This window comes from Rattus norvegicus, chromosome 3, assembly GCF_021556685.1.
Source record: "Rattus norvegicus strain SHRSP/BbbUtx chromosome 3, alternate assembly SHRSP_T2T, whole genome shotgun sequence".
NCBI lineage: Eukaryota > Metazoa > Chordata > Mammalia > Rodentia > Muridae > Rattus > Rattus norvegicus.
Window position 1 is genome coordinate 56,089,737 of NC_141536.1, and position 24,890 is coordinate 56,114,626.

General features: G+C 46.4%; 1 protein-coding gene across 6 annotated transcripts in view; it reads left to right on the plus strand.

The window, feature by feature from the left end:
- Positions 1-24,890, plus strand: part of Rapgef4 (Rap guanine nucleotide exchange factor 4) — a 292,481-nt gene that overhangs the window by 58,828 nt on the left and 208,763 nt on the right. For 4 of the 6 annotated variants that reach the window (NM_001100642.1, XM_087649242.1, XM_087649247.1 and 1 more), the window contains 3 exon segments: positions 2,222-2,364; positions 5,518-5,606; positions 21,452-21,598. In NM_001100642.1, coding sequence (NP_001094112.1) covers positions 2,222-2,364; positions 5,518-5,606; positions 21,452-21,598 — 379 coding nt within the window. 6 annotated transcript variants of the gene reach the window in all.

Consider the following 24,890-nt stretch of genomic DNA (forward strand, 5'->3'; position numbering starts at 1 on the left):
GGTGACTAATGATCATATCGACGAGGGTACTGCTGCTGCTGCTACTGGCTTCTGTAGCCTTCTGTACTTTATAAAGGCCACATGAGTTATTTTAGCTTTGGCCATTACTCATCAAGGGAGAAATATATATATATATATATATATATATATATATATATATGTATTACATTAACTTCTTGTTGAGATGGAGATTCAAACTGAGCTACAAAGTCATTTTTAGTTCAAGTGTGTTTAACTAGCCTTCTGCCCAATGTTCTGAAACACATACACTAATCCTCAGGAGACATTTGAGATGGAAACAGTGGGACTAGCAGAGCTGGCACAGGGACCAGCGTGTGTGAGGGTCTGGGTCAGAGGTGGCAGAGTGGCAAGCATACATGAGACTCCGGGTCTGCTCTCCAGTGCTGCATAAACATACACTCACACAAACACCCAGACACAGAAAAAGACACAAAACAAATAAATGTAACATAATTCTTTTAAATTAAAAAAATATCATTTTTTACTCTTTGGGGAACTTAAATGTTTAACCACGGGCGACGTCACAGAGACCTTTGTGTTAGGACTGCATGAAACCATTGATCCTTTGTGACTTAAAGTCTGGGTTTGAACCGTGCTGATCTGGCTTCCTTTGAACCTCATGGAGGTACAATTTTCTTCTTCTGCTTTTGAGTGTTCAGTTTCTCCTATGTAGTTTCAGGCCGACCATCTACAGCTGCCCTGGTCTGCCTTCCTAATAAAGGATGTCCCAGGGGCGGAGGGACAAACAGGGATTTTGCTTTCCTTTGGGAGGGAAGAGGGACCCTCATCTCTTCTAATTTTCCCACCAGCTCAGTCTCGTTTTTAGTTACTGGCCTTGCAATTTCTCCTGGGGTAATTTCCATCCTTGCCTTGCTTTGGGCAGTCCCAGGCCTCCTATGGCAGTGCTCTGACCTCCTATAGGTGCTGACCGTGTTGCATATGCCCAGCTGGGCTGGATGCCGTCCGAGGGACACCATGTTGTTCTTGTTGTACTGAAAGTGTTTCCCTCCAGTTCACATAGAGTCTTTGGGTAGCAATTTGTTCGATCTTGAAGTTCTAGCGACATTTTTAAGCCCTGAGCCTCAAGGCCTTTGCTTCTGATAGTTTGGGAGGCCACCATAAGTGGTGGATGGAGAGGGGTCCTGATACAATGGTGCTGTGTTGCTATAATAAAATATCACAGACTGGGAAGTTTATAAAGAAAAAAAAATGTCTGTCATGGTTCTGGAGTCTGGGCGATCCATTAGAAGATGGGGAAATCATACTTGCAGGGCCTTCTTGCTGCGGAAGCCATGGTGGGCAAAAAGAAGACAAAAAGTATTGTCTATGCAAAAGCCAAAGAGAAAGGCCTGGAGAGGGAGGAGAGGCATCACACTCATCCTTTTATTAGGGACTTGTTTCTGTGACAGCAGTATGGTCCTTCATGAGGGCACAACAGTCAGGGCCCGATAACATTTTAAAGTTCTCAACATGGCTACCTTGAAGCCTTAGAGCAAACCACCGCAATACTGAGGCCTATGGGTCCCCTGGCAGTCCGTCATCCCGGGAGCTGGGCACTGTATATCCCAGGTTTCCTTCTTCTACAGGAAGTTCCACCCACACCTTTTCTGTGGGAATTATCTGAGAGGCTAGCCAGGACCACAGACAGTTTCTCTGAATTTAGTGTTCTTGACTCTGAGCAAACCTGCCCTAGACATTTGTAATAGTTAGAACTTAAGATGGACAGAGGCTCCGAGAGAAAGAGAGAGATGGAGACGGAGACAGACAGACAGACAGACAGACAAACAGACAGACAGACCCATGATGGGGACAGCTGGACCAATATTTGGAATGGAACACTTGGGATAGCCAACTATTCACAGCACAGGCCTGTAGTCCAGCACTTGGGAGGTAGAGGGAGGCGGTTCAAAATCATCCCGAGGGGGGGGGGGGTTGGGGATTTAGCTCAGCGGAAGAGCGCTTGCCTAGCGAGCGCAAGGCCCTGAGTTCGGTCCCCAGCTCCGGAAAAAGAAAAAAAAAAAAAAAAAAAAAAGAGAAAGAAGACAAAGTCATCCCGGGCCACATTCTAAGTCCCAGGCTGTCCCAGACTACTGGCGACTGTGTCTCGTGGTAGATGTTTGTCCAGCTGTAATGAGTTCCGCCTTGCGACCCGTTTCTCACTAAGACCTGACAGGTTCTGTGCCCTTTCTCCCCACTGCAGGCCGTTGGAGCGATCTAGTGAAGATGTGGACATAATTTTCACGCGGCTGAAAGGAGTTAAAGCTTTTGAGAGATTTCACCCAAACCTCCTTCGTCAGATTTGTTTATGCAGTTACTATGAGAACCTGGAGAAAGGAATCACACGTAAGGCCCGTGACTCCCGTGGTGTGTGCTTGGGTGTGGCTTGTGTTCCTCTGGGACTATCCTGTGGGGACAGAGAGCATCGGCAGAGTCTGGTGCCAGATATTTGGGCTTCCAAGTGAGCTGACCCTCTCTCTCTCTCCTGTATTTATTTTGCTCCTCAGTCTTTGATGACCCACCCCCCACCCCCAAACTCAGGGCAGCAACTCACTTTCTAGATGGGTCTGGAAGGACGGACTGACACACTCATTTAGCGGTATCCTTAGAGATCCAAATAATTATCATCTTTAATCCAGGAAAGAGGTGACTACTGAGCTATTAACAAGTTTTCTTGCCTATGCTGTTAGCTATGTTTTGAACGGACCTTGGTTATAAATAGTATTTATTTTAGGTGTGAATCAGGGCAGCAAGAACAAAATGATAGGTCAGAAGCTGCCGTTATAAAGTGCTTTCCTTTTCACTAAGAAAGCAGCGGCTCCCCGTGTCTGGGTATATTTTATTCTGCAGTAACAGAATACTTCCACCCAACTTCCTTGAATAGCCAGTGGCTCATTCAGGAAGGAAAGAGGTAAAAATCCAATTCCTCACATATGAAAGCACTGAGGTGAGATGATTCGTGGTTGGTGGTGAAGTCTGTGGTCCCCTCAGCCTCCCCATGCACCTCAGGGCTTGACCTGTGTCTCGGGCAGCTGCAGCACGTGGAGGCATTCTGTGTCCACAGCAGAAATCCTCCCTGAAGGACTGTTCCCTCTCAGTTCCCCAACAGACTTCCTGCGCTGAGTCACTGGCCAGAGTTGTACCCCATGGCTAAAGTCTAGACCAATCAATCCCTGGCAAGGCTGATGAAGTGCCCTGGATTGACTAAAGCAACTTTCGCCATGCCAGCGAGGCGAGGGCCGGAACTTTTGGACCAGGCCTGTGGATAAGGGTGTGAACTTGCATAAAATCTGGCTTGGTTGAGTACAAGCTCATGTGTGTGTGCTCTGGGTGGGATCATTATAGAAAAGGTAGGAAATTAACCACCTGTCATGTAGGTGGAAAGTACACAGGTAGGAAAGTCACCTGTCATGCCCAGGCCTAGAGATGACTAATAATATTTAGTATGTATTTGTTGAAATGTTTTCCCAGGTCCACACACACAAATGGTCACGTTTCTGGTTTTAAAAGTTTCTCTAAACAGGGACAGGAGAGATGGATCAGTGGAAGGTTAAGTGGCTTTTTAGAAGGTTAAGTTTCCCAGGATCCATTTGGGGCAACTCACACAATCATCTAATTCTAGCTACTGAGGCTCTGAGATTCTCTCCTGACCTCTGCAGACATGTGTGTGCATGCATGTGCACACACAGTCATCCATTCACACACACACACACACACAAACACACACACACACACAGACAGAGAGAGAAAGAGAGAGAGAGAAAGAGAGAGAGAGAGAGAGAGAGAGAGAGAGAGAGAGAAACACACAAATAAATAATAAAATAAATCTTTAAACATTCTCTATGTGTTTCAAACCAGCTACTGATGTCAGAAAATTCATTTTGGGAGGATGCTTTTGTTTCTTAAAGCCATTTTGAAGCAAATATTGCATAGCATGTAATGGAAATTGGATCACATTGCAGCTCTAAGCATGTTGCAGAGGCTGAGAGCCGATGTCACTGGAAAGGCCAGTGTGACTGTGTCACCATCCTCTTACTCCGTCTCTGTCCTGGCTGAATGCCCTCCCTGTCCCTGTTCTCCACAACACGGCCTGCATGGGCTCAGAGCATACCTTCGCCTCTGGTCCCCAGAAGCTGTGTCCTAGGTATTGCCAGGCCTTGGCTCACCCTCTAAGCTGGACTTTGATTTTTCAGCAAGCCATTTGCTTGATCTTTGATTATAAACATTAAATAAAGAAAAAACAAAACAAAACAAACCATTCCATGTGGTTCCTTAGCCAACCATAGAGTTGGTTTGTATGAAATATTGGAGCAAGAGTTTCAGAGACTGATTTTTTTTCTCTCTTTTTAAAATAAAAGATTTATTTTATTTTTATTCCCCCCCCTCTCTCTGTGTGTGTGTGTGTGTGTGTGTACTTACGTGTGTGTGTCTGTGTGAATGTCTGCTACACGAGTGCCAGTGTGCACTGAGGTCAGAGGAGGGTGTTGCATGTCCTGGAGCTGGAGTTTTGGTAGTTCTCAAACTAGGGAGCTGGGAATCGTACTCATCCTCTGGAAGAGCAGGAGGTGTTAGCTGCAGAGCCGTCTCTCCAGCCCTACAGATGACTTATCAAAGTCTACTATTAGCATAACACAGAAGCTAGTGTTTGTCCTGAAGATCTAAATGGTTTCTGAGATTACAAACTCAGAGACAATGCAGGTTCAGAAACATCTGGTGCGGATTATGACCAAGTGCCTAAGTGCAGTGGATTCAAAAAACAAACAAGAAAACTGATGGCTTGGTCTTTATAATCTTTATAAACAAAGAAAAAAGAAGCCATCCCTTGGTTTGTTGAAAAGGAAACATCCATTCATTTATCTACTAACTTTTTACTTCCTGACAAAGTCTTATGTCTCTTGGGCTGGCCACAGATTCATGGTCCTCTCACCTCAGCCTGAGCGCTTGCACTGTGGATGAGCCACCATGGTGGTTTTCGATGTAGACCTGTGAAGTTGGGCAAATCCAATAAGACTTTCTCCTGTTTAGAGCCATAGTTTTCCAAGAATCCCAGCACAATGAAGTGTATTTAAATGAGGTACACAGGATATTAGTGAATTAAGACAGTCAAAGTTTTGTGTGGCTCTGGCTCTCCTAGAACTATCTATGTAAACCAGACTGGCCTCAGACTCACAGAGATCCACCTGCTTCCGCCTCCCCAGGGCTGTGTTTAAACCCTGGAGTTACTATGTTGACCAACAGCTCTTACTGCAGTCAGCGTGATCAATTATTGTAGATGGGTGTCTGGGAGCACTCTGATGATGGGTATCTGCTTCTTAGAATGTTGGATTTATAGGATAAGCTTTGTGACTGGATGACCTCGAGGAAAGCCATGTTGTATTCTTGTCAGAACAGATCAAGGAAGGGTGAAAATAAGCCATGCTTGCGATGCCAGTGAGGATCTATCAGGTCACCGCCCTCAAACCTGTGCCTGGTGTGCTTACCTCACTGTCTCTCTTTCAGTGTTTCGACAAGGGGACATTGGAACCAACTGGTATGCTGTCCTAGCTGGGTCTTTGGATGTTAAAGTATCTGAGACCAGCAGTCACCAGGTAATCTACCCTGTCATTAAAAAAAGAAAAACATGTGTGGGGTGTGTAGCTCAGGGGTAAGGTGCTTGCCTAGCATGTGTGAGGCCACAGGTTCAATACCCAGCACCTTATCACATGCAAAAAAAAGGGCCAGAGTGTTTTATTACTGTTGTTTTTAGTAAACATTTGTTTACTGTTGTTTTTAGTAACATTTATTTTTTGAGACTTTCATATGTGAGTACTGTGTACTGTATTCACACAATTTTCCAGCCCTCCCTCTCCTGCTCCAACTCCTTGTGCCCGCCCAGCTCCCTCTCAAATTCATGATCTCATCTACCATGTTATTAAAAAAAAGACAACCACGTTTTCAAATCTACTTCCCCACAGTTAGTGCCCATTGAATTCCTTTGTTTAGTCATGTCACAAACATGCGCTGGGAGTCTTGGGTGACGTGAGCTCGATGTGAAGGGTTGGAACATTCAGTACAGGAACACGCTGGCTCCCTCAGGAGCTGCCTGCCTCTTGGGAAGAGCAAACAGTTCCAATGCAGCATGATAGACTGTTTTCATCGGCGCTGTACCAGGTGAGTGTGAGCGCTGGGAAGGGCGTCTCTTACTCCTCTCTGGGAGCCTTTCTCCACATGGCTTGGTGACTTTTCCTCATATTAGAAGTTGTGCCTATAAGCCTCCTGGGAGCTCCAGAGGTGCAGGGAAACGTGGCTGACAGGGACACCCTCAAATCCTATTCTCTCCACAGCTGGATGTGGTGGCATGTACCTTTAGTCCTAGCACTTCAGAGGGAGAGGCAGGCTGGATCTCTGAGTTTGAGGCCAGCCTGTTCTACAGGGTGAGTTCTAGGACAGACAGGACTACACAGAGGAATCTTGTCTGGAAAAGCCCAAAGCAAAAATCAAAACAAAACCACTGCCCCCAAACAGCCAATTCAACAAAACACACACCAAAACAAACAACAATAAAGCACACACAAAGAACCCCTCCTGCCTCAGCTAGGGAGGCAGCTCAGTCAGTGCCTGATGCTTAAACTCGAGGACCAGAGTTCAGAGCCCCAACGTCCACACAGCAGCCTGCTTGTAGTGGAATATACTAAAATCCCCGCCCGGGGCTTCTACCCTTCCTTTGGTTATGGAGTTCCCGGGTGAAAAACACACTCACAGTCTTCATGTTTTTCATAAGCTTTAAGCAGCACAGTAGCAGGGTAGCTGGCTATTTGGGGGCCATACATAATAGAAAATATTAAATCCTGGCCTGGGGTCTCACCCCGCCTTTGGTTGTTCAGTTCCTGGATGAAAGACACACACACACACAGCCTTTGTAGATTGAATATGCCTTAAGCAGTATGATAGCTGCTAGAATCTACTTTTCAATCAGTAACTCCAAGTTATTACTATTTACTGTGTTCTATCCGGGCTGCCCTTGGCTCCAATTGAGTGACCCCCAGGGCCACGTTTTTATGGCTCAGCTGACCCATGGCAGCTTCTCTTTTCTCCTATCCTGCACACCCCTCCTTTATTCCATGGTGGCTTCTTCCTCTTCCCCTTCTGGTCCTCTCTCCCTAAGCCCAAGAAACCTCAACCCCTCCTGTGTCTCTTCTGCCCAGCGATTGGCTGTCGGAATCTTTATCAATCACAATTAACTGGGGGCAGGGTCACTCATGTCTTACTTGTGGATTCTCTCGCCTTTGAGGTAACCAGTCTTGGGGGCCCCAAATTAGCATTAGAACACAAGCAGCACTAGGCCAACCCACTACATCTGCTGTAGCTGCAGAATCTGTAGTCAGGGTTCTCAGAGCGAGAAGAGACAAGCAAATCACTAGAGCTCACTGGCCAGTGAGTTGATGAGTTCCAGATTCAGTGAGAGACTGAAGGATGAGGTGGAGAGCAATTGAGGAAGACTCCCAACAGCGAGCGCCTCTGGCCTCCACAAAAGAGCACATCACATGCATGCATGGACACGTGAACACTAAATGCGTAAAAGACAGTTTCTGAGTATGTATGTATGTATGTATGTATGTATGAATGTATGTATTATTTAATATATGTGAGTACACTGTTGTTGTCTTCAGACGCACCAGAAGAGGGCATCAGATCCCATTGCAGATAGTTGTGAGACACCATGTGGTTGTTGGGAATTGAACTCAGGACCTCTGGAAGAGCAGTCAGTGCTCTTAACTGCTGAGCCATCTCTCTAGCCCTCTGAACTCTTTTTGGCAGCAAATTTCAAATGGAAAGATATTTGTGATTCTAAATTTGAGATTTACATTTTGTAGGGATGTATGGGCAATTACTTTTTAGTGTGTGTGTGTGTGTGTGTGTGTGTGTGTGTGTGTGTGTGTGTGTGTTGCCTGTGTGTAAGCCTGTGTACCACATGCATGCCTGGTGCTGGAGGAGGTTAGAATTAGGTATTAGATCCCCTAGAATTGGAGTTATGGGTGGTCATGAGCCACCATGTGGGTGATGGGAACTGAACCTGGGTCCTCTGAAAGAGCAGTCAGTGGTCTTCACTGCTGAGCTATCTCCTTAACCACAGTCACCCTCTTAAAACTTTAGAGGCATTATAAAGATTGTTGGTGGAGCGGAACTTGGAACATAGTTGGTTTCCTGTGTTAGGCCCAGTGCTGTGGATGTCAACGGACCCCTTTGGTGACCAAGTCACTTTTGTCCCACAGGTACTTTTCCTGTGTGGCAGTGTGCAGATAGTTCACCAGACATGGCCTACAGCTCCTGCTTCCCAGTTGTGGTGAATCATCTCCTCTTCTCTCTCATGACTGGTTTACCTTGGATGTCAGAAAAGACTCTGATTTTTTACCAGCTGCCTCAGTTTCCCAGTGGGTCTGAAAACAGCCTCCCTCCTTTGCATAGTCATCCCTAGTAGACAGTCTTCTAGGCACTCAACAGGTCTTGCTTTGACTCTTTGAACCCTCATATGACCCATGGGTTAGGTCATATTCCTGGTCTCTCTTTACAGACGAGGAAACTATGCCCCGTTCCCGGCCCTGAAGAGTTAAATAGCTTAGGCTTAGGGCTGTGTTAGGTTAAGAGAGTAAGGGAGCTAGGATTCCCACACAGGCAGTCCAGCGCCTAGTCACATGCCCTAAATCACTGCGCTGTGTGGTCTCACTGAACCACCAAGAGGGCTAGGAACGTAGCTCAGGGGTAGAGAGTGCCTCGCTTGCAGGAAGCCCCTGGATTTGATTCCCAGTACCATACGAACTGTAGTGGTGTGCGAAATTCTAGGTGGAGGTAAGAGGACGAGGAGTTCATGGTCATGCAGAGGCACATGGAGAGTTGGGGCTGGCTTGAGCTACAGGAGACTATTTCAAAATAAGTAGAAGGAAAAGAAAACAAGATGATAAATATTATCTTCTATACACATGCACACATGCATACATGCATGCACACAAGCACTGCACACACACAAGTGCATACACTCACTAAAGCACGCACAAAAGCATGCACGAAAGCATGCACGAAAGCATGTGCACACTGTTGTCATTCTGTTGTCCTGACGGGCACTCCTGGTGTCTCTGCTTAGAGCTTCTTGGTACTCATTCCACCTAAGAGTCTTCTGCACAGACGTGCCCCAGGGAGGACCTTGAGCAGGGTCATTTGCTGGGCCTTCTTGCTCTTGAATTGACCCTGAGTAAGAAAGGAGAGAAGCCAATTGGGAGATGGGAGGAAAGAAAAAAGTGAGGGTTAAGGAGAGAGAAGAGGGAAGACAGCGTAGCCATGCCCAAGGATCAGGAACTGCAGCAGTGACGGTAGCACAGTCGCTGCCTGCTATGGTGGGAGACTTTGTTGGGGATAAAGTAAGAGTGGTCAGGGACTTCAGGAATATTCCCTGAGCCAATGGGATAGCACCATGAGGTTCGAGCTGGGGAGAGCTGATTGGTTCTGGGCTTTGACACTTCAACTTAATATAATTTAATTGTAGGTTTTTAATCTGTAATTTTGATCATAAACCTCACGCAGAAAACTCTTCTAAGCCAGGCTTGGTCTCCTAGTCTCCAAAATTGTGAGGAATTATTAGCTTTATACTGGTGTTGGCTTACTGTCTCCTTCACATACTCCCTCCTATAAAGCTTGATCAGTTTCTGGATTTATTCTAGTCATTAGAATGCAAGAAGAAAGGGACATTAGCTCTGCCTGTTCTAGAAGGTACCCGAGGCAGATGGGGGCCAGGCTCTCAAGAAGCTCACAGTCCCAGCTTCGGGACAGGAAGAGGCTAAGGAGAGAGAGCAAGATGGCTGACCCTCCTCCCACCAGTCTTCCTGAAAAGTAGAAGGGGAAACCCCGGTTTACATGGCTGACTGTGTGGTGGGCAGTGGGCCTCTGCCTGATCGCGATGGGGACCAATCAGCCTGACTGCTTAGCTTAGGAGAAGAGTACCCTTTGTAAGAGAAAAAGAAGTAAATGGAAATAAGAGGAGAGAGGGGAAGAAGAGAGGAGACAAAGAGAGATTGATTTTTTTTGGTTTACGGTGCTTGGTAAACCTGAGCTCCTGGGGCAGCTGTCGGAGTTGGGTAGACGTAATGTTGACAATATGTTTTTGAAGCCGGAAACTCTCTTTCTTCTGTGGGAACACCAAGGGAAACGGACTTGTTCTTAAGACCACCAGCTAATTGGGACGAGGCCCACCTACTCTGGGAAGGGTGATATGCCTTCTTTAAAGTTTATGGGAAGCAAGATGGCTCAGCAGGTAAAAATACTCATGCAAAGCCGGGAGACCTAAGTTAGACCTCTGGGACGTATGCAAAAGGAGGAAGGATGGAATGGACTCTACAGAGTTGACCTCTGACCTCCACATGTGTCCCGTGGCATGTGTGCATCATCCCCCCCATAATAAATAAAAATGAATAAATTTAAGTTTTATTCACCATAACAGTAATCCCATCCAAAAACCCTTTATAACAACATCTAGTATTTATTTAGCCAAACAATTGACCACCAGGTTGGCCTAGAAAATCCATCAAACCACTCACTATGCCCCTTATGCCTGTGCATAGCGACTGGCTTCGTCTTTAGGCGTTTATATGGTAGTACACTCATAGGCTTGGATATGAGGCTCCGTGACAGTGGTTCTAATCCTCCGGGGCCACACAGATGCATGTCAACTAGACTTAAATTTAGGTCTGATATCGTTCGAAGTTTGCATTCTTCCTGTTGCCCATACATGAGAAAGGGTAGGCAGCAAGCTGAGGGTAGGAAGTGAGGAAAGAGAAAAAAGAGCTACAAGAGATTGAAGGTGAATTGGGAGAGGATCGAGAAGAGCTGTGCTCAGGGTCCAGTCATTGGAGAGGAGATGCTAGCCTGCATCTCCATTTTCTTCTCTGAGACCCTCTGTCTGTCTTCTTACCAAGTCAGAAGGGATACAGTGACAAGTTCCCAAATGCACCCCAGTTTTACTCCTTTCTGGGGGCAGTATGTGCTTTCTGGACAAAACAGTGAGCAAAAAGCCAAGAAGGGCTTCTGGCGCTGGGGCGCCGCCTATAGGCGGCTGCGCACTGAGCATCCTACGAGCATCGCAGTGGCCGCGCCCTGAGCATGCCTCGGGATCTCTTGCGAGCTCTGATGAGACTCATTTTATCCCACTGATGTGCTCATGCTGGTCAAGTGGGGCAGCCAGTTCCTTGTGACTTTGGGGCTTCCGTCCTCGACCATAATGGGTGCCTGAAGGCTGGGAAGAGGGAAGGATAGAAATGAGGCCAGCTGGATCACAGTTGTGGGGAGAAGCAATTCCCTGTGGGGCTCCTCTCGCTTGTCTTCTGCCCGTGACACCAGCTCAGAGCCTCGGCCTTCCCCAACACAGTGGCCCACTCATTCTTGACCGCCTCTTAGATCTAGCGATGTAGAGTTGAACCAGTGCGACCCTCCATTCCACAGCACACCCAAGGTGGAGCAGGATAGACAAGGGAAGAAAACTGAGGTGAGGACAGCAGGTTACAGGGTGGAGGCGAGGTTGTTAGGAGGGATGTTGGTGTGTCCTGTGGGCAGCTGGGAGAAAGGGAGGATCCTGACTCTCATGGAGGACTGGGTGGTGGTGCGCCTGAAGGGACAGGCCCAGGTACTGACACAGTGTTTCTTACGCTACACATTTATTGGGTTGTATTGACTTGATACATGTTGCCTTTATTTCGATACTTTTTTCTTTTTCTGAAAAAGTTACCCTATTTTATGTGTCCATAGGGAGTTAAGAATGCATATATTCATATTCTGTTTGCCTCATAAACTCTGATAACCTTCTGACCATTCTAAATGGAGCATAGGAACACTGCATGCGTGTGTGGTGTGTGTGTGTGTGTGTGTGTGTGTGTGTGTGTGTGTGTGTGTATGGTGTGTGTATGGTTGGTGTGGATGACTTTTTTTTTTTTTTAAACTCTTTGGGTCCTAGGATATAATCGCTTTTCTTTTCTTTTCTTTTTTTAAGTAAAGTAAATGCAACATACTTTTTTTAAAAAAGAAAATTGATAAAGGCAAAGTATTACTATTCTCAATTCTCTGGGAAGCGACAAGACTAGGTTTCTTTGCTTATCTGAATCATTGTTGTCCCACACTGAAGTTGGGGAATCTGTGGAGAAGCTCGGGACAGGGGTCGAGGTTCTGGAGACAGTGGCTCTAGAGCGAGGGGTGGGCTTCCAGGATGCCGCCAAGCTGGGAGGCCCGGCATGCTACCACTTGCTCAGAAGATGCTAAGCTGCCTACCTACAACTAGTGCTCCAACTTCTACAGGGTGGGGCTTGAAGAATTACAATCGCCTTTCACTGGTGATGTTCCCCACACAAGCAGTAGGACCCCTCATTGTTCACAGAGCCTGTCCCAACAGTGGCTTGAGCCCACCCATAAGTTGGCCCATGTGTGCTGTGTCATGACTGTCCACAGAGAAGTTATGGTCTCCTTAGGACGACAGAGCGGGAAGCTGAAGAGCTAAGGCCACTGGGATCCCCTGTCACCCTGCATAGCCATCATCAGAGTTTGTCAACATGTGTGTCCTTTAGGGGTATTCAAAGGCTTCTCCCCGGTGTCCAGGGGAGCTAGGGCCAATAATCATTCATTATTGCCCACTGCATCACTGATGCCTAAGACTGCAGTAAAGAGAGCCACTGACTGCACATTGCAGAACAGTATGACAATGCTTCAGGGAGTGAGTGGGCCTGTCAGCTTCAGGCCTGTGCTGTGTGGTGAAGTAGGGGCCCACTGGGCTTCAAGTTTAGGGATGGCTAACTCCCCAGCACAGGGCTTGGTCCCACTGTCAGCTTAGCAGCCAGAGTTGGTGAGCATGGGGGTGGCCGGCAGGGAGGGAAAGGCAGAGACAGCTGCTGACCACATCGCTCTGTCTTTAAATGACAGAAATCCTGCTGAGAGCTGCATAGCTCCTTTCTCAATCGGTTTTACATTCTTCCTGCTCCTGATGGACCCCAGAGCCACACCCTGCTTATGGAGCCTCAATTTCTGGGCAGTTGAGTCCCCGAAGCTGGAGGCCTTCCCCAAGGAGCTGGTGCCCTTGTTCCCGTTCCTAGCTGCTCAGATGGCCATCCTGCCTTGGCCATTCTTTCTGCTGTCTTACGGAACTTTGACTGACCAACAGGGGGCATGCCTACAGGCCACATCCATGTCTCATAGAGCCCCAACACGGCATACATACTCATTCTACTTGGCAATGGGGATCATGTTAAGGAGATCTCCCCAGTTCCCCAGTGACACTTTGTCTGTACCTCCAGGGACATCCTAACCGACAGCAATACAAACCAATAATAAACCAATACTAGATCTACCTACTACATTAGACAACAGCACCCAACTTGTGTGTGTGTGTGTGTGTGTGTGTGTGTGTGTGTATTTGTACACGACCTTGTTTTTCCCTGTAGATTTTATACGTGAGGAGAATTGTGGTATAATAAATATCTAAATCTTAGAAACATTTTCAGCTAATCTGGAAACCTAAACTAAGGGAAATTTCTAATCACAATAATTCCTAAAGACTGACAGAGTTTCATGTTTCAAAGTAGAGAACAGTGTTTTATGATGTCATTAAGGTCTCTGCACCTCTGTAACTGATGCTTACTCACTGTTATTTTTTTATTTTTTTATTTTTTTGGTTCTTTTTTTTCCGGAGCTGGGGACCGAACCCAGGGCCTTGCGCTTCCTAGGCAAGCGCTCTACCACTGAGCTAAATCCCCAACCCTGTTATTTTTATTTGATACAAACACAGCAGCTTGGTTGGGTATGGCTATACGCACTTGGATACACTGTGAACTGGGGCTAGTGGGTCCTGCATTAATGATTCCATGTATATAAGGCGCTTAGTACAAAGCTTTGGGTGAGCAGGGTCCCTGGGTTTCCTGGTCACTAATCAAAACTCCGTTGCCTAGAATGGAGATCTGTTGGCTCCTGCAATGCCAGCATTGGTCACAAGAGGGCAGTGTTAGAACATGAAAACCAGGAAATGCATCCCAGTACTTGAAACTGCAGGAGTTTATACATTTTGTTCAGCCATTTCCCTGAAGCAGAGATTCTGGGCTGTACTTGGCCTTGGTCTTCACTTCATCCCACCCCCTCATCTGTCATTGTGCCATTAACTGGCGATTTTTACTCGGATTTTAGAAAAAAAGACCTCTTGCTGTTTTTCTCTCTAAGGTCAAATAGAAAACCTTTAGTCCTCCCTGCCTTTGCTTTTACAACAGATGATTTTGTACGTTGCATTTTTGTTTATCCAATTTGAAGCACAGCTTCCCCCCACCCCAGTGTCTTTCCCTCCTTCCCTCACCCTCCCCACTTCCTCTCCCTGATTCACTCGACCGCTCGCTCTGTTCACTTTGCTTTCAGTGACATCACTGTTTTTTTTTTTTTGTTTTGTTTTGTTTTTTTGTTTTTTTGGCAGACATTGCTTGAGCACATTTCTGAACAGTTTTATGAAGCTCAGAAAACTCGGAAGGTGCCAGGCTGGCTGCACTTGGCGGCATCCCTGACTCCTGGCCGTGACCCAGCTACTCATTAGGAACAGATTTTTTTAATTGACTTAGCGTTCTACACAACTCACCCTACATTCAGCTTTGTTGTTAAGTATTCTTTGTCCAGGTGACACAGTGCTGGCCAGATAGGCTCTCTGCACTGGTTAGAAATGCCTGTGCCAGTCCATGTTCTGCAAGCCAGCCCCAGTCAGCTTGCCTAACGTCCATCAGCTGCCCGACAAGCGGGTACCAGGGACCTGCTCTAAAAGGAACTGGGCTCGTCATTGCCGCTTGCCAGAAAACACATTTGACTTAGAAGTATCTTGGCTTCCTGCTTGGCAGTAAATCCTTTTGACACACATACAGTTGGATGCCTTGACAGACTCTGAAATTGGGTTCCATTCAATTTGATTACTTAGAAGCGCTTAGAGGACTCAATAAATTTCAGGAGCAAATTCAAGCTCACAAAGCTAAATGCAAGAGCTTTGAAACCTAGTGGCAAGTGTAGTCTGAAAATGAACATTGTAGAAACATTTGCTTTGTAAGAATTTATATTTGAGTCTATCTATGCACTTAAAGTTAGCCTAACACAAATGAGATTATCAATTCTTGACTCACTAACACAGAAATGAATGAACCCTGAATAACAGATCTGATAGCCTTTAAGGGAGAAAAGCCTCCTCCTCCTCCTCTTCTTCCTCCTCCTCTTCCTCCTCTTCTTCCTCCTCCTCCTTCCTCCCTCTCTCTCTCCTTCCTTCCTTCCCTCCTTCCTTCCTTCCTTCCCTCCTTTCTTTCTTTCTTTCTTTCTTTCTTTCTTTCTTTCTTTCTTTCTCTCTTTCTTTCTTTCTCTGAGTCCAGGTCTTACTATATAGCCCTGGCTGGCCCGGAACTTACTGTATAGAAGACCAGGCTGGCCTCAAACTCAGAAATGCGCATACCCCTGCCTCCCGAGTGCTGGGATGAGACACATGAGCCACCACATCTGCCTAAGATCTGACACCTCTTCGAAATTACAGGATAATTTTTAGAATTTTCACAGGTTTATCACAGACAAAGCTCACATCTGTGGTATCTATCAAGTCACTCTGATGTCCCCCCCAGAACATTTGTGCAAGCTGCGTTTCAACGGAGCACGGTCTTACTGCTTGTGACATGTAACCCTGGCCTTCTTAACACCACCACCATTCTCAGTGTGCGCATGAACACATGTGAAATGGCACTGGTGAGAATGCCCGCTTCAAGATGTGAGGACCCCAGAATGCAGATGCACAAAGCAGATAAATTAAGGGGTGATTAGTCACAGTACAAAGGGATTCTTTGATTTGCAGTGGGATTGTCGGGAGGGTTTCTTTGAATGCAAGCTCCCCCAGAGGGCTCAAGTGTTTTGCAGATCATTCAAACCACTTGACATCCAGACTGGGGGGACAGAGAATCTTGGAATTTAAGTGTTGAAAGCCATCATTAGATGAGGCTTAATACAACACGACCATAGAGACTCTCTGTTGTTTAAATAACAGCAAAAGTATAATTTGCTGTTAGAAGTGGAGGAAACCTATACACGTGTGGCATTGTGACTGAGCTCGGAATGATAGTTTGTTTTCCTGGTGTTACTTTTATCTATTTAATTCTGGCAAGATGGCTCAGCCAGTGAAGGTGATTGCCACCAAGCCCGACGGCTTCAGTTCAAGTCCTGAAGCCCCACATGCTAGAAAGAGAGAACCAATTCCTATAAGTTCTCACACTGACCCTAACAGGCATGCTGTGGTGTATATATCACGGTTGCCCTGTGCCCCCAATAAATATGTGGTTAAAATGTGTTCTGCTATTAATCTTTTAAAAAACATTTATATATTTAATATATGAGTGATCTATCTGCAGGTACACCTGCAGGCCAGAAGAGAGCATGAAGTCCCTTTATAGATAGATGGTCATGAACCACCATGTGGTTTCTGGGAATTGAACTCGGGACCTCTGGAAGAGCAGCCGTGCTCTAATGCCATCTCTCTAGCTGTTTTGTGCTATCACCACAGGCTTGTTGGCATCCTTTGGTTTAGGACCAGTATGTAAGGTGGCTGTAGATTTGCATGGCAAAGGTTCAGGCAGGGTTAGAGACTGGTACACACGGACCGAGGTATACACACGGGCAGGGAATGTGTGGAATGATTTAATGTCACCTGGACACAGGCTGCAGTCACCGAGAGGAAAGAACTCTGCAGGAAATGCCTCCATAAGATTGGACTGCAGACAAGCCTGTAGGGCATTTTCTTTATTAGTGATTCATGAGGGAGGACCCAGACCATTCTGAGTGGATCACCCCAGGGCTGGCGGTCGGTCATGAGTTCTATAAGGAAGAAGGCTGAGCTTGCCATGGAGAGCAAGCCAGTAAGCAGCACCCTCCATGGTCTCTGCCAAAGCTCCTGCCCTGTGTGAATTCCTGCCTGGATTGGTTCCCATGATGAACAGTTATGTGGACGTTGTGAGCGAAAGGGCCTTTTCTTCCCAAGTTGCTTTGGGTTATAGTGTTTTATCAAAGTGTTAATAGCCCAGGTAAGACGGGGAGTCAGGAAGCGGGCCCAGTGGGGAGCTGGACCTCCGCACAGGCTGACTTGGAACTCTCCCACAGAATGACTACTGGAGAGCCCGTGGGCTGCAGATGGTGCTTCAGCGTGCTTTTATAAGAATCAGCAGGGACAGGCAGTCTGTAGCTAGGTAAAGGGACTGACTAGTTTCTAGTCTCTGTTCTCCCTATGCCTATTTTGGACAAGATACTGAACATCTTTGAGTCTGAATCTGTGTAGCTTCTGAAACGCGGATAACGACGACGGAAGTGCGGACCGCTGTAACAACGTTCCTAACCTCAAAAACCCTACACGGTTCCAATTCTGAAACTTTCTGAGCGCTCGAAATGGAACGTTCTGCATCCGATCCCATATGACAGGTAGTGCAGACACAGTTCGGGGTACGGAGTGGTGACTCAGTCGATAAAATAACCTGCTAGAGAAGCACCACGACCGTGTCCAGCTCTCTAGTACCCCGGGCGTGGCCACACCATCTGTAGCCCAATGTGATAGGAGCTGGGAGGGTTGGCAGCAAGTGGGTCCCTGGAGCCTAGCCAATTGGCGAGTGCTGGGCTCAGTGAGAAGCCCTGTCCCGATTGTGCGCCCCGTGCACATGTGCGCGCACACACACACACACACACACACACACACACACACACACACACCACAGCTCAGTGCGTGTACAGATTGGTTTGGAATATTGCATGAAGTTGTTTTCAGAACGTGGGTAAGGAAATACGACACGGAAGTGACTTTGTGTTTAGAGTGAGGTTCCTCCCGCAAAATGTCTCCAGATTTTATGTATATACATATATATGATACATGTCTATCTAATAGATATTATACAAATATTCCACAATCTTCAAGAGTGGGGAATCCGAGCCCATTGTGAGTCCAGGCATTTTACTCAACCTCTACGGTCAACAGGAACATCCAGGAGTGGCTAAGCATTTGTTTCTAGTCCTGCTTTGTTCAAAGAACACAGTATCAATTTTGATGGGCGAAGGAGATACCACGATCAAAACTGTGTTGAGTCAAGGCACAGCGTTCCACGAACATCTGTGCAGATGTCTGGCCTCAAGGGATCCTACGCCACCTTCTGGCCTCCAAGGGCACTGCACACTGCAGATGAAAACGGAGGCAAAAACCTATATACAGAAAATAAGTTCATTAAAACGTTCTTTTAAAAGGGCACTGATCAGTAGGTTTCCTCCGTGGGAAGCTGGGCTCTCTCCAGAGAAGGGCAAGGAAGCTGCTGGCATCTGCCACTGCTCTGCCTCTGTGTAGAAGGATGCACCTTAAAGGCGCTTGCCCCGCATTCCCTTCTTGGGCCAGGGGAGGATGCTCCTGGCGCACCTTGCATGTGTATGTATGGACCTGCGCAGAAAGCTACAGTGGAAAGTGGGTGGGGAACCTGGCAAAGCTCCCGCAGGGCTGGGTAAACCCACCTGCATTTCATGAAGTCCTCCGCATTTCTGAGTCTTTAATTTTCATTTGAAAGGTCCTCAAAGCTAATACAGACTATCGCATTTGCTCACCACTGTTCCATGTTCCCAGGCATTTCCGGCTGCTTCCTTCATTCTCTGTGACACCGAGAACACTCTCCCCCCTCAGTTGACCTTAGTGAGCAATCTGCGGGCAAACAGAATAGATGGACACTTGTTCTCAGGAGTCCCCGTGAAGTCAGCATGACGATATGAGCATACCTGTAACCCGTGCATAGGCTTTAAGGAAGTGTCATGTCGCATGTAGAGACGGACATGTTACAGGCAGAGAGGTTACCGGGTTCAGGCTTTGAATTCTGACCTGTGGAGATCTAGAGAGATGGTAGTGTGGACATAGGAAAACTGCTTCTTCTAGAACCACCCACATTTATCTTGCCTTTCAACCTGTACGCTCAGCAACATATTAACCCCAATGCTTTGGAGGAAGTTCTGATGTGATTTACTTGATAATTTTTTCCCCAAGTCCATAGGAAACCCAAATTCCAATGTCGGTTAGCCTTTAGAAAGCGTGGGCAGCTTCTGATTCCTTCGAATTCCCTGTGTTCAATTATCTCTGTCTAACCAATACCTCCCAGATCCATTCCAAGTCCTGAGGAAATTTGTCCTAAAAAAAGAAAAACATTCTGAACCTGTTGAAACTGAAGTTTGAAGCTTCAGACAAGGAGGAGAGGTTTCCTAGCCTGAATTTCAAGATGAGAACATGTGTTGCTTTGGTTGAGGTACTGGGTGGAACCCAGGAACTCGTGTGTGCCAGGCAAGTGCCGTACTGCTGGGTATTGCCAGGCGTGACTTCTTGTCTTTAAATGTGACTGGTTCAAGCACAGAGGAGAAGACTTGGGAAGGACGGATCACACACTCACTTCTGGTGACAGTGCGGATCCTTGGGATGGAGCTGGATGTTTGAGCAACGGACTGTGGCTGGGTGCCTGTTATGGTGGACTGACTATTCCATGCAGTGCAGGTCGCAGTGCCACCATGACCGAGGTTTGGATATGACCAGGTCTGCATTTGTGTGCCCCGTGGTGAGAAGTGACACAAGTTAGGAAGGGAGAGGACGATGCCTGATTAATCTGCAAGCATCGGCTAGCTCTTACATAACCGAGGTCTTCCCAGCCCTCTTGCCGCATCCTCATGAAGGGTCCCTCATGAGTATTACGAAGTCTCAATAGTGTCAGGAGGTGGTGACACACACCTTTAGTCCCAGCAATCGGGAGCCAGAGGCAGGTAGATCTCTGTGGTAGAGGCCAGCCTGATCTACAGAGGGAGTTCCAGGGCAGGCAGGGCTACCTAGAGAAACCCTGTCTTGAAAACAAAACAGAACAAAGTCTCAACCCTGGAAAGTATGCATTAGGCAAAAGAATTGGTTCTGAAGTTAAGCTGACAGGAAGGTGCAGTATTCTAGTGAGATCCTTTGGGGAGCCCTCTGTCTTAGGGAACCAGTGGAAGCCTGTGGTTTGTTACAACCCATCTCCTATTTCTACCAGAATTTGAAAGTTGTTCACCAAGTTCCCAAGTACTGGTAACTTCAGTTCCGGGTATGCTTTTCAAATGAATTTGTTTGTGGATGTCCCTCTGGGGAATTTATCCATGGATGTTCTTAGATTTCCCCCGGATCTTTTTTTTCTTTTCTAAAATATTATTGATTTTTATTTTCCTGAACATAATTTTAGAGGGTAATATCTTTGCAGAAGCAATTTGCCGTGGTTCAAGGAGCTGGATTCTTGGACTCATTCGTCTCAGTAATGTGATTGCAGAGTCACTAACTGGATCTTAATAACATTAGCCAGCGATTGGGTATCGGATGCATGAAAGGGAAAGTGTGCCTTGTAACTGGGGGTCACCCTGGTATGGCTCCTCAGTTTACAGTGCCTGCAGAATTAATCGACAGGTGATCGGAGTGGTTATTTGCTTTGTTTGAAAGTAGTTAGAATTCAGACATTCTCATCAGCGTTGCGTGTAGAGAGAAGTTGGTTTTTACTGCTGCTTTAGCAACTTTCTTGATCACAACTTGTAAGCAGCTTCTCAGTGTTTCCTCCAGTGATGTTTTTCCTCTGTTGTGGCTGCAGGAGGCAGCATGATATAAAAAGCTTGGCATCTCTAGTCAGAAAGACTTAGAGTCTGGCTCGGCGGTTTTCTTAAAGCCTGAACTGAGGTCTCTGGGAACTCACCGCTCTGCCCTACGGTTTTCCAGATCCAGTAGCAGCCCTGTTCCAATGTCCTGAATATTGTGATCGTTCCTTCTCACTAAAAAGACAGTTCCTTTTTAGTAAACGTCTTTCTTCTTCTTAAAGCAGCTAGTAGTTTTAGAATAAGGTAAGATTACTGTTATTAGTATTATCCAGAGTATCTGGAAACATCCTAGTGGTCCCAGGATGAGAGAACCACTGAACAAACGGTAACATGGCCACAGAATGCAAACCTACTTACCTCCAAGAGGAAAAACACCTACCGATCTGTGTGAGAACATGGGCCACTCAGAGATATTGTATTGGTCCAAAAAAGCCAAACACAGATTAGAACCTACCTCCTGTCTCTTTCTATGTAACATTCCCTAACAGGCAAAACATCCTTCTGGGGATGGAAATTGGTGCACTGATTCCCTCAGATGGGAGAGGCTTTACTGAATAGGGGATACAGAGAAACTTTAGGGGTGAAAGATAGGGTATAAGACTTGATCCATTTATACCAGTGTGTACATTTGCCAAAATGTGCGGACCCACATAATGAAATTGGGTATTTATTTTCATACAAATTATACTTCAATTTAGATAAAAGTCAATTCTCTCACCCATTGCACATTTAATTTTCTAATGATGTTTTTTTGGGGGGGTGTTCTCAGGATGCGGTGACCATCTGTACCCTGGGAATTGGGACAGCCTTTGGAGAGTCCATTCTCGACAACACACCTCGTCATGCAACCATTGTTACCAGAGAGAACAGTGAGCTCCTCCGTATCGAGCAGGAAGACTTTAAGGCACTATGGGAGGTGAGTCCCAAGGCTTCCTGTCAATTCATGCAGGTTCGGGGTGGGGGGAGGAAGAGGGGGGGAGAGAGAGAGAGAGAGAGAGAGAGAGAGAGAGAACCGCCTGGGGATAATGGAGTAACAGTTAAGCCTGAATGTGTGCTTTTCTGAGCTGGTGGATGGAATTTAATTTTCAAAACTTGTTTTTGAAATGAGTGAGTGAAGAAGCCATTTTGACATAAGACATCCACTTTTTTTGTTGTTGTTGCTAATTTATCGCTTGCTCGATTTTCTGTGGCTTGACATACCTTATAATTATTTCCTGAATGACCATAGAGTGTTCTATGAATTTTCTCTTTCCTATTCCACAGATGTATTCTTAACCAGGGAACAAAATACTTTGATATTTTCTTTTGCATTTTAAAAATCATTATTGACACATTCCCCGAGAAAGTGGAATGAATGGGGTTAACATCTGGCTCATTTAAATGCTTTTAAAAATGATGTGCTCTATAATAAGGTATGGAAAATGGGGGGCCGTAAAGATGTCTGGTTACTTGCCAACTTCAAAACGCAAAGGTGGCACAGCAGTAGACGGATGCCGCTGGTCTTGTTGGCGTTTGCATTTACTGATGCTTTCCAGCATCCCTTGGGGCGCAGCGCTCATTTACAGGAAGTGTGGGAATACATCATCGTATATGCAGTCAACGGCAGAGAGACTCTCATAAAGGCCCGGCCGGGCCTCGAATCTTTTATGCTTTCCTTCTTTTTCAGCTTTGGATTTTAACCTGTGGTGGCTCCTTGTCTTTGTCCCTGGCTCAGTATGTCTAGGAGTTAGCCCATCGAGTCGGCAGGCTTCGCCACCTTGTTCCAGTGTGGCTAAGATTTCGAACTTGATCTAAAAAAGAATTTTGTGTAATCAAATAGTTTCCTCCAGAGCCAAACAAATGACGGATGCGTTGTGGGAGCTAGCCTGCAGGTGAATGAACGGGGACGCTCTGCCGTAAAAGTCAGGCAGCGCTTTGGAAGGCCTCGCTGGTGAGGCACGTTACTTTTATTCTTGGCGGCCGTGGATAAATTGTGGGGTTGCTTGTTTGAAATGTTTCTCTTAGAAAATATTAAAGAGCTCCAGCTGCTCTGTAAAGTTCAGAGACAAAGCTTGTTTTTTTTTTTTTTTTTTTAAGAAAGGAAAAGTGAAAGTCAGTTTGTGTGAGGTGTGTGGGCAAAGACGTTCTGTCAATCAGAAGGAGCCGGGCTTGAGGCAAATAGGCCTTTTGGGGCACGGGAGTTGGGGGGTTGTCTTTCATTTTAAAAGTCTCCTTCATAATGAGAATTTGGGAAACCGACTTAAGAAAGGAAGCCATTCCTAAAGGTACCATGTGCCACTGTAGCCACTCTGTCTGCCCATGGCCAGTCATTTATCAGCCTGAGAGGGGAGCTTTGGGGAAAACACAGAAAGACATCAGTTAGGAGCCTGCAGTGCTCTGAAGGAAGTTCTTGAGAAGTTGCTGCCTACCAACATTAGAACAAACTATGAGACCTTTTTTGTTTTCCAGACAAAATAATAATACAATGAGCCCTTGCTTCCGGATACGTAGTCCGGCAGTTACTGCGCAGCTGCCTTCGCTCCATCTTGCTTTTTTTCTGAGCCTCGTTAATGTTAACAAGACAGCAGATCACTTCATCCTGAGTATTCAATTTGTATCTCAAGGAAATTAGTGTCCTGCTACTACAACCCACAATACTATTTTGTGGTAACAGAGTAAATAGTAGTACCTAGTACTACCTTAATGTCATGGTTCCCCAGTTGTTCCAAATATATGTTTTATAGATGTGCTCCTCCCCCCGCACCCCCCCCCCAAAAAACCAAAAAACAAAAAAACAGACTCAGGAGAAAATAAAACAAAACACATATTATACTCGACTGTTCTAATAAACCTGTCCTGCTTAGCTTTTCTCTGCCTCCCTCTGTCTCTCTCTCTCTCTCTCTCTCTCTCTCTCTCTCTCTCTCTCTCTCTCTCTCTCCTTCTCTTTCCACCCCCTTCTTTTTCATTGGCTTCTCTAAATCTCTCCCCTGGGATTTGTCCTACTGTTCTCACACATCGTCTCTGCTGATGCTTCTACCCAGGCTTTCTACAAAGAGATGCTAGGGCTAAAAGTTTAATTCAGTCAAGTCAAATGTGTTATTTGATTGCCAGAAAATTCTGATGAATGCAGCAGGAGGCTCGTAATGACTGTCTTCTGTTGGTGATGCTTCTGTCTCTTGGATAGCTTACATCTACATATCTCAAGGCTGATTCCCGTCGGTATTCCTGGTAGGGATGATTTTTTTAAAATTTTAATTTATTATTATTACTTTTTGCTTTTCACTTTATATCCCGCTCACTGTCTTCCTCCCAGTCACACCCTCCCACAATCCTTTCCCCTCCCCTTCTCCTCTGAGCTTTTGGGGTCCCCCTGGGTATCCCTGGCACTTCAAGTCTCTGAGAGGCTAGGCACTTCCTCTCCCACTGGGTCCAGACAAGGCAGCCCGGCTAGAAGAACATATCACATTTGTAGGCAACAGCTTTTGGGAAAGTCCCCCTCCAGTTGTTCAGGACCTACATGAAGACCAAGCTGCACATCTGCTACATATGACCGGGGAGGCCTAGGTCTAGCCCATGTGTGATCTTTGGTTAGTGGTTCAGTCTCTGAGAGTCCCAAGGATTCAGGTTAGTTGACTCTGTTGGTCTTCCTGTGGAGTTCCTATCCCCTTCGGGGCCCACAATCCTTTCTTCCATTCTTCCACAGCTTGGAGTCCCCAAGCTCCATCCAAGTGTTTGTCTGTGGGGGGGGGTCTGTATCCATCTGAGTCAGCTGCTGGGTAGAGCCTCTCAGAGATCAACATGTTCCTGATCAATGTTGTATCATTAATAGTGTTAGTGATTGATGCTTGCCCATGGGATGGGTCTCAAGTTGGGTTGGTTATTGGTTGGCCATTTCCTCAGTCTCTGCCCCTCGCCCCCATGCCTACATCACTTGTAGACAGGATAAATTTGGAGCTCAAAGTTTTGTGGGTGGGTTGGTGTCCCTATCACTCCACTGGGGTTCCTGTTTGGTTATAGGAGGTGGCCTCTTCAGGTTCCATATCCCCAATGCTATAAGTCACAGCTAAGGTCACCCCCATTGATTCTTGGGTGCCTCCTTTATCCCAGGTCTTGGTCTGGTCCTAGTGATGCCCACAACCTCCTCACCCCTGTCAGTTGAAGATTTTCATGGCCATCTAGCCATCTCTCCTGTCCTTCCTCACACCTGATCCTGAACCCCAATTCCTTTC